Source organism: Lithobates pipiens, unplaced genomic scaffold (assembly GCF_037356315.1).
Source record: "Lithobates pipiens isolate NorthernLeopardFrog02 unplaced genomic scaffold, aLitPip1_a1.2 Scaffold_13, whole genome shotgun sequence".
Classification (NCBI taxonomy): domain Eukaryota; kingdom Metazoa; phylum Chordata; class Amphibia; order Anura; family Ranidae; genus Lithobates; species Lithobates pipiens.
The window spans coordinates 225,492,556-225,507,904 of record NW_027507718.1 but is presented as its reverse complement, the minus strand read 5'-3'; the positions used below and the strand labels follow the sequence as shown (position 1 = coordinate 225,507,904).

The 15,349-nt window shown below is 44.5% G+C and overlaps 1 protein-coding gene across 2 annotated transcripts in view; it reads right to left on the bottom strand.

The window, feature by feature from the left end:
* TMPRSS9 (transmembrane serine protease 9) overlaps positions 1-15,349 on the bottom strand; it is a 212,154-nt gene that overhangs the window by 20,453 nt on the left and 176,352 nt on the right. For both annotated transcript variants that reach the window (XM_077476274.1, XM_077476273.1), the window contains exons 14-17: positions 13,559-13,830; positions 13,155-13,291; positions 12,644-13,079; positions 8,292-8,405 (exon numbers count right to left, since the gene is read on the bottom strand). In XM_077476274.1, coding sequence (XP_077332400.1) covers positions 8,292-8,405; positions 12,644-13,079; positions 13,155-13,291; positions 13,559-13,830 — 959 coding nt within the window. The remainder of the gene's footprint in view (positions 1-8,291; positions 8,406-12,643; positions 13,080-13,154; positions 13,292-13,558; positions 13,831-15,349) is intronic.

Genomic DNA, 15,349 nt, shown 5'->3' with positions numbered 1-15,349 from the left:
GTGTTCGAGATATTAGATAAATTTGCCACGTTCTCGGGACTATGAGTTAATCGGAGAAATCCTATGTGATGGCTATTGACACTGACGCCCAGGCTGTGGCAACCAAAAGGGTCCCCATATCAAGGGTGATGGAATTCAAGTACCTATGCATACGTGTATCGCCCAGGGTGGGTGATTACATGTCCATAAATTTGCTCCCCCTACTGACTAAGGTCAAGTCACAACTTGAGGCATGGAGATATCTGCCATTGTCCCTGATTGGCAGGGTCAACCTACTAAAAATTAAGATTCTCACAGTTTTCTTATACTTCCTACGGGACACACCAATTTGGATCCCATGTTCTTTTTTTAGGAGGGTGAATAGCTTATTTAGCTTCTTCCTATGGTCCATTGCACATCCCAGAATCAGTCTCCATACCTTGCAGGAGCCCATGGGTCAGGGTGAACCTGACCTGTTTAAATACTTTATAGCTGGACAAATGGTGATTGCCAGACGCTGGCTGACGAGATGATGGGGATTCAGCAACAGTGCTAGAGGCAGCTCTTGTGGGATCATATGAGAGTCTGTTTTACCTCTCATAGGCCTCTCCATCATTGACTGCCTCGATGCGTATCACTATACATGCATAGGACAGGGCACAGAAGCTGATGAAATCTGTAGATGGGAGTTTTGTCACAGGATAGCCCCATCTGGTTCAACCCTAGCCACTTGCCGACCAGCGCACGACGATGTACGTCGACAGAATGGCACGGGCAGGCAAATGGGCGTACATGTACATCCCTTTAAATTTGCCGCCCTGCCATCGGGAGCGCGCCGCCGGCGGCGCTTCCGCGCTGGTCGGGACCCCCGTGAGTGAGGTCGCGGGACCCGCGGACTCGATCGCCGCGGGCACCCCCGCGATCGTCTCACGGAGCGGCCGAATGGAGAAGTGCCGTTGTAAACAACATTTCTCCATTCTGCCTAGCAACTAATGACGCTGATCTCTGCTCCATGTGACTGGAGCAGAGATCAGTGTTCACTAAATGAAAGCCCAACCCCCCCACAGTTAGTAACACGCCCCTAGGAACACTTAACCCCTACACTGCCACCCACTGGTTAACCCCTTCACTGCCAGTGTCATTTACACAGGAATCATTGCATTTATATAGCAGTGATTACTGTATAAATGACAATGATCCCAAAAATGTGTCAAAAATGTCCGATGGGTCCCCCACAATGTCGCAGTCACAATAAAAATCGTTGATCGCCGCCATTACTAGTAAAAAAAATAATAATAAAAAATTATGAATAAAAATGCTATAAAACTATCCCTATTTTGTAAACGCTATAACTTTTGCGCAAACCAATCAATAATCGCTTATTGCGATTTTTTTTACCAAAAATATGTAGAAGAATACGTATCGGCCTAAACTGAGGGAAAAAAATGTTTTTTTATATATTTTTGGGGGATATTTATTATAACAAAAAGTAAAAAATAATGCGTTTTTTTCAAAATTGTCGCTCTATTTTTGTGTATAGCGTAAAAAATAAAAACCGCAGGGGTGATCAAATACCACCAAAAGAAAGCTCTATTTGTGTGAAAAAAAGGACGTCAATTTTGTTTGGGAGCCACGTCGCACGACCGCGCAATTGTCAGTTAAAGCGACGCAGTGCCGAATCGCAAAAAGTGGTCTGGTCTTTGACCAGCATATTGGTCCAGTCTGAAAGTGGTTAAACTACCCCACTTTGATGCAATCCCTGACCCAATAATATGGGCCAGGTTTGGCATTAAACAACTGAAACACATAGTGGGGGGACAAAAATTACTCATGTTTGACCAGCTTAAAGACAAATATAATCTTCCCAGCTGGTATTTATTCTGATACATTCAGTTAAGACACACTGGAGCTGGGTGCTGAGGACTTATAAAGACCGTTATCCGCAGTTTACAAAGAATTGTTTGTGGAAAGGCAAAAAATGCTCAACAAATGTAAGGATACATTGAGTACACTGGTAACTGATTTTGAGGGGGGAGATTGGGATGATATGTGGGATTAGCCGTTCAAGACTCTGGTGTCGGCCAGAGATAGGTTCATTCAATTTAAAATACTACACAGGGTCTATTATACCCCTGCGAGGTTAGCTGGTATCTATGGTACAGGTGCAGCAGAGTGCTGGCGTTGCACAACTAACCATGCTGAATTTGATCACATTTTCTGGCAGTGTTAGCCGATACGGGACTTCTGGACAGGGGTAACACACACTATACAGAAATTGCTTTTGGTGCCAATTCCTGTAATGCCGCGTACACACGGGCGGACTGTATGGCGTACTTAGTCCGTCGAAACACATTTCAGTGGACAGTCCGCTCGTGTGTGGGCTTCAGCGGACTTTTTCAGCGTGCAGTCTGGCGTACTAAGTATTTCGGATTTTTCGAAATTCTGTCCGTCGTACTTTGGTTTCAGCGGACAGTCCGCTCGTCAGTATGCTAGTTCGACGGACTAAGAATGGCGCATGCTCAGAAAGGATTTACGCGGCGGAAGGGTGCTTTGCTGTGTATTGGACTTCCTATTTCTAGTCCCGTCGTACGTGCTGTACACGTCATCGCGCAAGCTTTCGACGGACTGTTTGTGCATCCGTGTGTGGTCAAGTCCGTTCAGTCGAAAGTATGACGGACTGTCCGTCGGATTGTATGACGGACTAAGTACGCCATACAGTCCGCTCGTGTGTACGTGGCATAACAGTCTCAGTCTGTTTGCTGGGCCTGGTGGAGGAGTTAGCACCATGAAGGGCGCAAAGAACCATGATTTCTCGCTCCCTTTTTTATGCACATAAAGCTATCTTATTGTGTTGGAAAAAACCTGAACCACCCACAGTGTCATACTGGAAAGACATAATAAAGCGCTACCTCTCTACAAAGCAACATACTTAAGCAGGGGTTACCCCAAAAAATTTGAGAAAGTATGGCATTGCTGGCTTGATGCCAAGGACACTTTGATTTAACCTGCTACGGTGGGGGAGCGCTTTAACAAAGCGCCCGCTGTACTTGGGTAAAATGATCATGTAATCCTGACTAGATAATTATCTGACTATGTGACGATTGGGTGCACCACTGACTCCTTGAGTACAAAAATCTATTTTTTTGGAAAGTTATGAGCATAGAATGTGATTTTGTAACTGATGAAATGCTGCAAAAGGGATAGGGAGGGGAGGGTGAGGGAGGGATTTCAGTACATGTTTGTACTGTGTGTGTTATAAAATGTTAATAAACAAAAATTTTCAAAAAAAATAAATCCTGATTTGATAAAACATTGCTAACAGGAGCCTCTGTGCACTGCTACTTAAACTGAACTCAGGCTATTGGGTTAATTGGTGGGTTTGTGTTGTTCTTGTAGCAATAACAAATTGCCTGAGGTTTTATCGTTTACTCTATCCAAAACTACAGAAATAGCATTCGCTGAAAATGTGTCGAAGAGCGAAATATATTTTTATTTTTTTCTCACACAATAGAAATAGATTTTAATTGTGGCTAAAAATTGTTTTTAAGATTAATTTATTGACCACTCCCATTTTTTAAGGTTACCCCTCTTGAAAAACCAACACAGTGCCAAAGGGCATATAATCTAGAAATCCGCATGGCAAAGGGTCCGATGGTGGGCTGGTTTGAATAAGCAGTAATTCATTATCATTTTCTGCAGGTTTTTTTGAGTTCGCAGCATATCATTTGTACACTTTATCAATGAATGTAAATATGACTGACAAACTGAAAAGTCGTTTTTAAAAAATTGAAAAGTGATTGTTTCCAGACTTTTATGAACTGGTTCACTATCATTCATGGCTGGCTTTATAATGATTGTAATTTTATTTTCCTAATATAATAAACATGTTATACTTACCTGAGCTATGCAATGGTATTGCACAGAGCAGTCTCTTACCTCTTTTTCCAGAGTCCCTCGTCATCACTCTCTGTTCCTCCTCTTCTCTGAGTGCCAGCATACCAATTTGTGTGGGTGAACGTCTGAGCTGTTCTGTGTGCTTCTATAGACACACACAACACAGGTTTGGCCCTGCTCTCTGCTCACAGGATTTAGCTGACAGCAGCAGGAGCCAATGTGTCCCCCTGCTTTCAGTTAAGCCTGTGAATGCAGGAAGAGAGGAGAGAAGGCCTACAGACTGGTACAGCGCTGTATTGATAGAGGAGGTAGGCAAAGGTTTTTGGGGAGGGGGGGCGGGGTGTGGAAGCAAGCAGTAAGACATTTTTTATCCTAATGCAATGCATACTAGCACATTATGACATTACCTTGCAGGTGAGAGAAAAAAAACTACTAGGGCTTTAACCCAAAATGATTTGCAATTGCCGTATTTATCGGCGTATAACGTGCACTTTTCCCCCCTGTAAATCAGGGGAAATCACGTGCGTGTGTTATACGCTGATCCCTGTCTCTGAGGGAAGAGGAGCAAGCACAGCCACGCCTCTTGGCCTCGCATTGGGCCACTGTTCTGTCTATCATATGAGCAGGCCCAGGAGGCGTGGCTGTGAGTGATGGAGCGCCGGGTACACAGGAGATGGCAGATCTGTGTAATTTAGTGGTGCTCACTCCTCCTCCTCTTCCCTTGGAGACAGTAGGGATAATCCAACACTGGCGAGGCTGCAATGATGGGAAAGGTGAGGCTACAGATGGGCAGTGAACAGGCTGCATTGTTGGGCAATTTAATGGCTGCAGATGGGCACTGAGCAGTGTGCATTGCTGGGCAATTTAGTGGCTGCAGATGGGCACTGGTGAGGCTGCATTGATGAGCTGTGACCCTAATTTTGCTTCAAAGTTCTTTATTTAAAATGTAAGTTTTTTTCCCTGAAACTTCCCTCTTAAAATGAAGGTGCGTGTTATACCCCTATAAATACAGTAGTATTCCAACAGAACTCCCATCTCAGCGGAAAAGAGGCCATCATGAAAAAAAATTTAAAGCCAAAAGCTTCTTTTCTTAACCACTTCAGCTCCGGAAGGTTTACCCCCTTCATGATCAGGCCACTTCTTGCGGTACGGCACTGTGTTAATTTAACTGACAATTGCGTGGTCATGCAGCACCAGGGGCGGATCCAGGGGGGGGGGCAACGGGTCAATTGCCCCCTCCGAGAATACCGCCAGCTGATGACAGAACGGCCGGTTCCGCGGGTCCAATCGCGGCCGGTTCCGCGGGTACCCGCGGGCCGGTTCCGCGGGTCCAATCGCGGCCGTTTCCGCGGGTACCCGCGGCCGGTTCCGCGGGTCCAATCGCGGCCGGTTCCGCGGGTACCCGCGGGCCGGTTCCGCGGGTCCAATCGCGGCCGGTTCTGCGGGTACCCGCGGGCCGGTTCCGCGGGTCCAATCGCGGCCGGTTCCGCGGGTCCAATCGCGGCCGGTTCCGCGGGTACCCGCGCGGCCGGTTCCGCGGGTACCCGCGCTGAGTGGACGGGTGAGGGGGGGGCAGCTTAGGAGGGCTGCTGGCCAATCAGGAAGCCAGCAGGCAGGGGAGCAGGGAGATGACATCATCTCTCACTGCCCTGCGTCCCTCCAGTTCCGCCCTCACTGTGTAGGAAGCTGTGTGCAGCAGAGAGATTGCATCATCTCTCTGCTGCCTATGTTCACTCTGGAACCCAACAAAAGACCACCAGTAGGTGACAATCCGCAATGTGTGGCAGGCTACGTGGCAAGTGGCAATCCGCAATGTGTGGCAGACTACGTGGCAAGTGGCAATCCGCAATGTGTGGCAGGTGACGTGGCAAGTGACAATCCGTAATGTGTGGCAGTTGACGTGGCAAGTGACAATCCGCAATGTGTGGCAGGCTACGTGGCAATCCGCAATATGTTGCAAGCAACGTGGCAAGTGACAATCCGCAATGTGTGGCAGGTGACGTGGCAAGTGGCAATCCGCAATGTGTGGCAGGCAACGTGGCAAGTGACAATCCGCAATGTGTGGCAGGTGACGTGGCAAGTGGCAATCCGCAATGTGTGGCAGGCAACGTGGCAAGTGACAATCCGCAATGTGTGGCAGGTGACGTGGCAAGTGACAATCCCCAATGTGTGGCAGGTGACGTGGCAAGTGGCAATCCGCAATGTGGGTCAGGCAACTTGGCAAGTGACAATCCGCAATGTGTGGCAGGTGACGTGGCAAGTGACAATCCGTAATGTGTGGCAGTTGACGTGGCAAGTGACAATCCGCAATGTGTGGCAGGCTACGTGGCAATCCGCAATATGTTGCAGGCAACGTGGCAAGTGACAATCCGCAATGTGTGGCAGGTGACGTGGCAATCCGCAATGTGTGGCAGGCAACGTGGCAAGTGACAATCCGCAATGTGTGGCAGGTGACGTGGCAAGTGGCAATCCGCAATGTGTGGCAGGCAACGTGGCAAGTGACAATCCGCAATGTGTGGCAGGTGACGTGGCAAGTGACAATCCCCAATGTGTGGCAGGTGACGTGGCAAGTGGCAATCCGCAATGTGGGTCAGGCAACTTGGCAAGTGACAATCCGCAATGTGTGGCAGGTGACGTGGCAAGTGGCAATCCGCAATGTGTGGCAGGCTACGTGGCAATCCGCATCTGGTGGCAGGCGACGTGGCAAGTGACAATCCGCAATGTGTGGCAGGTGACGTGGCAAGTCACAATCCGCAATGTGTGGCAGGTGACGTGGCAAGTGACAATCCCCAATGTGTGGCAGGTGACGTGGCAAGTGGCAATCCGCAATGTGGGTCAGGCAACTTGGCAAGTGACAATCCGCAATGTGTGGCAGGTGACGTGGCAAGTGGCAATCCGCAATGTGTGGCAGGCTACGTGGCAATCCGCATCTGGTGGCAGGCGACGTGGCAAGTGACAATCCGCAATGTGTGGCAGGTGACATGGCAAGTGGCAATCTGCAATGTGTGGCAGGTTACGTGGCAAGTGACAATCCGCAATGTGTGGCAGGTGACGTGGCAAGTAACAATCCGCATTTGGTGACAAGTGACAATCCCCATTTGGTGGCAGGCGACATGGCAAGTGACATCCTCAGTGCTCCCACTGATTCTGCATTATGGTGAGTTGAACCATTTAATTTTATATTACAATGTATTAATAGAAATAATGCGCTTCAATCATCCTGACACCATAACAACCATGGTGCCGTAATGATTGAAGCGCCAATACCAGCCATTTCCCATATAAATTGCCCCCTAAAAAACATATTTTATAGCAGTGCCCCTCCCGAGATTAGACTCTGGATCCGCCCCTGTGCAGCACTGTACCCAAATACATTTTATGCCCTTTTTTTCCCCACAAATAAAGCTATCTTTTGGTGGTATTTTATCACCTTTGTGTTTTTTATTTTTTATGCTATAAACAAAAAAAAGAAAATTTTGAAAAAAATAAAAAAAAACTTTTTTTACTTTCGGCTATAATACATACCCAATAAATTTTGAAAAAAATAAATCCAATTTCTTCATCAATTTAGGCCAATATGTATTCTGCTACATATTTTTGGTTAAAAAAATCCCAATAAGTGTATACTGATTGGTTTGCGCAAAAGTTATAGCGTCTGCAAACTATAGGATATAGTTGTAGAATTTTTTTTTTTTTTTACTAGTAATGGTGGGCGATCAGCGACTTATAGCAGATATTGTGCTATTGTGGCAGACAAATCTGACACCTAACTGACACTTTTTGGGGACCAGTGACCTTAATACAGTGATCAGTGCTACAAAATATACATTCTCGCTGTACTAATGGTGCTGGCAGGGAAGGGGTTAATATCAAGGGCATACAAAGGGTTAAATGTGTTCCTAGGGAGTTCTTGCTAACTGTGTGGGGTGTGCTTTTACTGTGGCAAGGCAGATATCTGTGTTTTTGCTTAGCAGGAACACAGGATCAAAGCCTTCCCTTGTCATGGCAATGACAATCGTCCTTGTTTACATAGGCAGATCACCATTCTGCCCATCTCCCAAACGATGGACGGGCGCTGGTGGACATCACGTCAGCCAGACCCACTGATTGACTCCTACTGTGTACAGGCATCATAGCTAAAGACATTATAAACCTTTCTACCTGCAACTTGTGTTACATGTTCACCTGCATATGATGTGCAGTAATCATGGTGCCATTTGTTGGCCAATATGCACGGCCTATAGTAGAGTAAATCTTCACATTCCGGTGTCAGTAATTTCTGTTTGTGTTCAAACATGAGGCTTGCAGCATAGCACTGCCATGGGTTAATGCCTAGGTCATGTAACAGGCACTATATAATTGTTTTTCAATTCTGTCATCATTTCCCATTGTAGGCAAGTTGTACTACATCTACTCACCACAACTCAGCTCATCTGAGCCATTATGGCAGTCTGGGATTCCATCGCACTCTGGGTTTGTCTTGCTGATGCAAAGTCTATTAGAACACTTATATGTAGAAGCAGTACAGGGCACTAAAATAAAAACAGTGATAAGTATGGCATGAAATAAAACACAGCTCAATTCTATTGCCTAAAGAAGTATTATATTGAGATTTATTAAAGATAAAATGAGTATGGCTTTTTTAGAAATGTTTTAAATGAATGCTATTTTAGTTTCGTAAAGGTTTTATTGATGAATTTCAAGAAGAATTTACATTACACATTCAAAGAGACATTATTCAAACACATTATTCATTACACTGTAGAAACTGTGGGCAGCTTTGAGTGATCGTCCCGATACAACTAAGCCTAGGAATAAACCCCAAAGAGTGAATCAACTAACCACCATTAAAGCCTTTGGTGATTGCACAGGTTGAGTCAACCACCCTCATAACTAAGAAACAAGACTACAGGGTGTATAGATTGAAAAAGTAGTCTCATATTTCATTGTTCAGGTTTCAATGGTGGGCCAGTCTCAATATGGGTTCAAAGGTACCAGGCTGAACACCTCGGGAGGCATTATAGATAGAACAAAGGTGCATTCCTCACAGCTTTCCAAGCAGCTAGAGCAATAAAAAGCAGAAAGCTAGGTATTTTGGGAGTTATAATGCAGAGATTAAGATGTAATGCATAAAAAGATAGAAAAGGGAAGGGAATTACCTCTATCCAGAGAGTACAAATCGTCTGGTCAAGGAAGTTCAAGCTATTGCTGACTATTAATTGTATTTTGTATTGTATTTTTTGTAACTTATGCACCAAGTTTAATTTGAAAAACAAAGTTATTCTAGGCTACACCGGTAGGTATTTTGAATAACATAATGAAAAAAGAGAACATCCCATTTCCCTTCAAAAGAACTGAACAATTCCTGTACATATTTATCTCGACACTCTCTTGTAAGATCTATCACCACTTCCCTCCTTGTTCCAGTCCCCTTTTCTGTCTTCTACATTTTAGTATTTCACTACCTACTTGTACAGCTACCACCCTGCTCTTTGGCCATTATTCTCCTCCTCGATGTACTCACTCTCCAGTCCACCCTTCACCAACCCTTCTGTCTCCATTTTACCATTCACTCTCATTGTTTTACTCTTCTGTGCCTGGTTTTCTCCTTCTCCTCTGTGTTTTTTGGAAGAGCCACTCTTTTTCACAGAGCTCTGTGCCTCCATTCCTTGCCTTAAGTTAGCCATACACATATACATTTATTCATTCAGCAGATATCTCCATGTGCCTTATATTGTAAAGATTATATATATATATATATATACATACATATTATATATATTTTGGAAGCTTCTTCAGAAGCACGTGGGAGAAGTCAAACATCCAGCTTGGTAACCCTGACCAGACAAAAAGTGACTGCAGTGAAGCCAAAAACTAAATTTAGCTTAGCAGCCTAACTAAAGGGAGGCGGTACACAATTGTAGGATGTTGAATGGACAGGTGTAACAGTGCCACCAACTAATGGAATTTGGCCTGTCATCAGGAACTGGATGAAATTTGTATGGTGTATAGCCAAGTTTAGTACCAGTGGTGACCCATGCATTGTGGGCGCATGGGCGCCGCCCCCCATCCATGCATCCCCCATCCATTTCAGGACGCATGGACTCCTGTGGCAGGCTGTTTTTTTAAGCACCTGATTGGAGCCAGAGGCTCTAATAGGCTTCAAAACAGGGTGGGCTCTGGGCGCAGAGAGTGCACCCTGATCCCACCCAATTGTGTGATGATAGCGAATTCATTTTCGCTATTTTCACACTAACCTTCCTCCCGGCCAATCAGGAGGCAATGCATCAGACAGAGGACTGGAGGAGACACATTCTGGACTGGAGGAAGGATACCTCCGCCGCCTTGGTGCACTTGGAAAGGAGCCTGGCGGTAAGTGCCTGAGGGTTTGTCAGAGCTAAGAGCCACAAGCCACGCATGGGGGGTTGGGGGTTCTGCCAGAGCCACGAGTCCTACAATGGGGTGCTGTTAGAGCTGCGAGCTCCGGGGGGGTACCGCTGTCAGAGCCCAGAGGCGAGGGGGCAAGTGTGCTGTCAGAGCCGCGAGTCCTGCGAGTGGGGGGGTTAGTGGGCACAGTGGCTGAATATGATGGGCACAGTGACTGTATTTGGTGGGCACAGTGGCTGCACATGATGGGCACACTGACTGTATTTACAGGGCACAGTGGCTGCACATGATGGACACAGTGGCTGTATTTGGTGGGCACAGGGGCTGCATTTGATGGGCACAGTGGCTGCATATGATGGGCACAGTGGCTGTATTTGCTGGGCACAGTGGCTGTATTTGCTGGGCACAGTGGCTGCATATGATGGGCACAGTGGCTGAATTTGAACCCAGCCTCAGTTTGCCCATCTACAAAGAAATGAAGGGTCTACAATGTTTATCATAGGTGTATTTTAAATAAGAGAGACAGAATATCTACCAAAAATCCAGATACAAATGTTATAAATTGAGTTGCAGTTCAGTGACTAAAATGATCCCCAAGCAAAACATGACTTAGTACTTGGCAGAGAAACCCTTGTTGGCGAGGTAGGACGTTTCTTATAGATGGTTACCAAGTTTGCAGACATTTCAGGTGGGATTTTGGTTCACTCTTCTTTACAGATCTTCTCTAAATCCTTAAGTGTTCTTGGCTGTCACTTGGCAACTCGAAGTTTCAGCTCCCTCCATAATGTTTCTATAGGAATAAGGTCTGGCGGCCACTCCATGACCTTAATGTACTTCTTCTTCATCCACTCCTTTGTTGCCTTGGAGGTATGTTTTGGGTCATTGTCATGGTGGAAGATCCATCCACGACCCATCTTCAGTGTTCTGGCTGAGGGAAGAATTTCTCATCCAAGATTTTACAATACATGGCCCCGTCCATTGGCCCCTAAACGCAGCAAAGTCAGCCTGTACTTTTAGCAGAGAAACAGCCTCAAAAATAATGTTTCCATCTCCGTGCTTGACTGTAGGGGTGGTGTTCTTAGGGTCATTGTCAGCATTTTTCTTCCTCCAAACACGGCGATTTGAGTTAATGCCAAAGAGCTCAATTTTGGTCACATCTGACCACAGCACTTTCTCCCAATCCTTCTCTGAATCATTTAGATGTTCATTGGCAAACTTCAGATGGGTCTGTACATGTTCCTTCTTGAGAATGGGGATCTTGCAGGCGCTGCAGGATTTCAGTCCATGGTAGCGTATTGTGTTACCAATGGTTTCTTTGGTGATTGTGGTCCCAACTGCCTTAAGATCATTCACAAGCTCCTCCCATATAGTTCTGGGCTGATCCCTCACTTTTCTCATGATCATCCTTACCCCATGAGGCAAAATCTTGCATGGAGCTCCAGACTGAGGGCAATTGATGATTATTTTGTTTTTCTTCTATTTGCGAATGATCACACCAACAGTTGTCTCCTCACCAAGCTTCTTGCGAATGGTCTTGTAGCCCATTGCAAGTCTACAATCTTGTCCCTGATGTCCTTTGACAGTTCCTTGGAATTGCCCATAACGGTGAGGTTTGAATAGAAGAAAGTTATTCTGTGGACAGGTGCCTTTTATACACATAATGAGTTGTCGTTAGGAGCACCTTCTTAAATTGCCAGTACTAATCTGTGTACCACATGAGCACATACTGTAGCCAGTCTGTGGGAGCCTGAATTATTGTTGGTTGGTGGGGGATCAAATACTTATTTTACTCTTTGAACTGCAACTCAATTTATAACATTTGTACCATGCGTTTGTTTCTGGATTTTTGGTCAATATTCTGTCCCTATCATTTAAAATACACCTATGATAACAATTATAGAGCCTTAATGTCTTTATAAGTGGGAAAACGTATAGACTCTGCAGGGAATCAAATAATGAATTTCGCCACTGTATCATGGCTCCCCCCATTTAGTACTGCCTGCCTGAACGAGACATAAGGGGAACATTTTTGCAGTCGAATTTAGGAAACCCCCAAATGATTGTTAAGTGTTCTCATTCACATGAGTACTTAAATGGTTTACAAATATTTCTTAACTTTCCAGTTATTTCATTTCAAATTGCACCCCAATGCACTAATGCAAACCAACCCCGCTATAGCAGGCGTTGCATTTATGAAAATGGGTAAGGGCCATTTTTTTCCACACTGGGGTGTGTTTGCAGCCCATTCAAAATGAATAAGCTGCTGAAATATATTAATGCGTAATATAATATGCATTCTTGTTTGTGTGTTACTGCACTGGAACAGCATGACACCAGCCTAAATAATTTTTAGACTATTTAAATGTTTTGTTTTTTACCTCACCTGGTCTTTGTGTGGGTCTGGGTGGCTCAGTGATCCTTGATGATGTAGTGCTAGTCCTGGCAGTAGTTGTCCTTTTGGTTGTACTTTTAGTTGTTGATTTTGGTGTGCTTCTTGTACTTTTAGTTTGTGACATTGTAGTCCTAGATACCGTGGTTGTCCTGCGACCAGGGGAAGTTGGTGGTTGGATAGTGGTTGCCCTTGTGGTGGTAGTCATGGGAGTTGTTGAAGGAACAGAGGACTTTGGAAGATTCATACCACTATCAGTAGTCCTCAGTACAGGAGCCACTGTGTCCAGGATCCAGTCCTTCAGTTTGGTAACTCTGCTATAAACCCCTGGCTTTTTTGCCTGGGCACATCCAATACCCCAACTTACAATGCCTGCCAAGAAGAAAACACCTGGGCTCTCTTCACATGCCAAGGGTCCCCCAGAATCGCCCTTTAAAATATAAACTATGAGTGAGTAGAGAAATTATGGTGTAGGCATTTTTCTTTATATGTAGTTTAGTCTTACCTGACAAGAATCCACTTTACCGTCAAGGAAACCTGCACAGATCATCCGTTCAGTAATGGAAAAGTTATAGAGGACACTGCAAATTTTCTGGTCTATTATCCCCACTGATGCTTTTTGCAAAACCTCTGGCTTGGACACTGTACAAACGAGAAGTGTTTATTTAAAATGTTATTGTTGAAGAGAACAGAAATGCTTTTTCTGGTCTTTATCATGAAACATGACGTAAACCCCCACAAAAAACACACATTTCTTGAAAAAAAAGGAATCATACAAAAACAGATCAGCTACACAACAGAAAAGCCCTTTCATAAAAGGAGGACTTGGTTTAAATATAAATAGACACATTGCACATTTTTTACCAAAACATTCCCCATATCGTTTTCCAGGGAGTACAATATACATACCATTGCCTTCTTTGATGTTGCCCCATCCAGAGATCATGCATTTCCACCCAGCTGGAAACTTCTGTAGAGCTGATGGTAGGCAAACAGGCTGTACAAACTTATTAAAAGTCAAAGGGCTTGATAACTCCACTACAGCCACATCGAAGTCCAAGGTCAGTGGATTGAAGTGAGGATGCTGGATCACCCTTTTCAAGTTGATTTTCACAGCCAAGCTATCAGCTCCATTAAGTGCCGTGGAACCCATATGGGCAGTGACTTGGTCCAGTTTAGTTCTGAAGAAAGCAGTGATAGACAGAGGATTAATAACAGTGGTCTTTTCAAGTCATGTTTTCTGGTTCTCCAGTTTAGAAGTTAAGTTACTTGTGAAGGTTTCTAAAACTTTGAACCACCTACAAGTGATGTACAGTTTAGTTCCTAAAATGCGGTACTGTACACTTACACATGAACTGCTAGGCGACATTGCCTGTGAATTAAAGTAGTCCTTATGCAGCTAGCCCGAATAAATAAATAAATAGAAAAGTACTGTATATTATATTTACTTGCTATAAACTTTTTTTTTTTTTTACATTTCACTTACTTCCTGGTTTCTGGCCTAGGCCAAAATTATGTCATACATTTCAGGAGTCTGGTGAGAAAAAGAATCTGGAATTCACCACACTCCTCCAATTTCTTTGTTGAATATTTCATATGCACTTAGTGTGTAAACAATAAATGTTAACGCATTTCACTTTAAAAATAGAGCTTTCTCATAACCTAGCCTATCCCAGGAGTCTTCTTGGGCATTTTTTTTATTTCATCTGGAGGAGGGGTAGAGGGGCTGTCTCAACTAAGTACACCCTCCAGTCTGCATGCTTCAGATAAGGGCAGATGGATTACACAAAGTAAATGCTACATGAATCATCTGCCCTTACTCAAAATGGCCGAGGCCAGAAATGCTATGGGGTTGTTTTTGAAAGAGATTTCTCAATATTATAAAGCATTGAGTTAGGTGGATGTATGGGTGAGTTTACTGTGAACATTAAAAATGAACTAAATAGCATTTTCAGTTTCCGGTACTTGGAAAGTTCTGCTTTAAGAGTTGAGAGTGGACACTAATTATTCAACTTCAGGAGAGGAAGAAATACCAATAAATTGTCATGCAATTTAAAATAAAGGATTGTAAAAAAAAAAAAGAACTTAAAGTATTACTAAACCCATAACATTAAAAACAGTGTATATGCAGCAAAGCATGCTTGTTATACTCACTGTGGAACCTAAGGAGGTAATCCTGTGCAATGTATAAAAAGGCTGCTTGATCTTGTATGCACAGATCCTCCTCTTTTTCCACTGACTCCAGAACAGGCCCGGATCAGACAGAGTTACTGGAGTCTGGCTGCACATGGTCAGTTTGGTGTGTATTGCTAGAGAGTTTTTATTTTTCTTGGGAGGGTGTATGTGTTTAGCACAGGGCCAATCAGCACTGTGCAGACAAAGGTCAGGCGTCCTGGATCCTGGTAGGACAGCTCAGTGCAGTATGAAAACTCCTCCTATAAGCTTTACCAGGAACTGATAGAAGTCACAAGACTGCTATATACTGCTGATTAGAAAAGTTATTTAGCAGTTTATATTTGCTAAAATAATTGCATTCCCATGTTCTGTGTACTGTGGGAGAACAGATATAGTGAATGCAGAGTCCTGGGTTTAGTAAGACTTTAACCACTTCCCGACCGGCACACGCCGATGTACGTCGGCAGAATGGCACGGGCAGGCATATTGGCGTACAGGTACGTCCAGTTTTTAATGCCGCCCTGC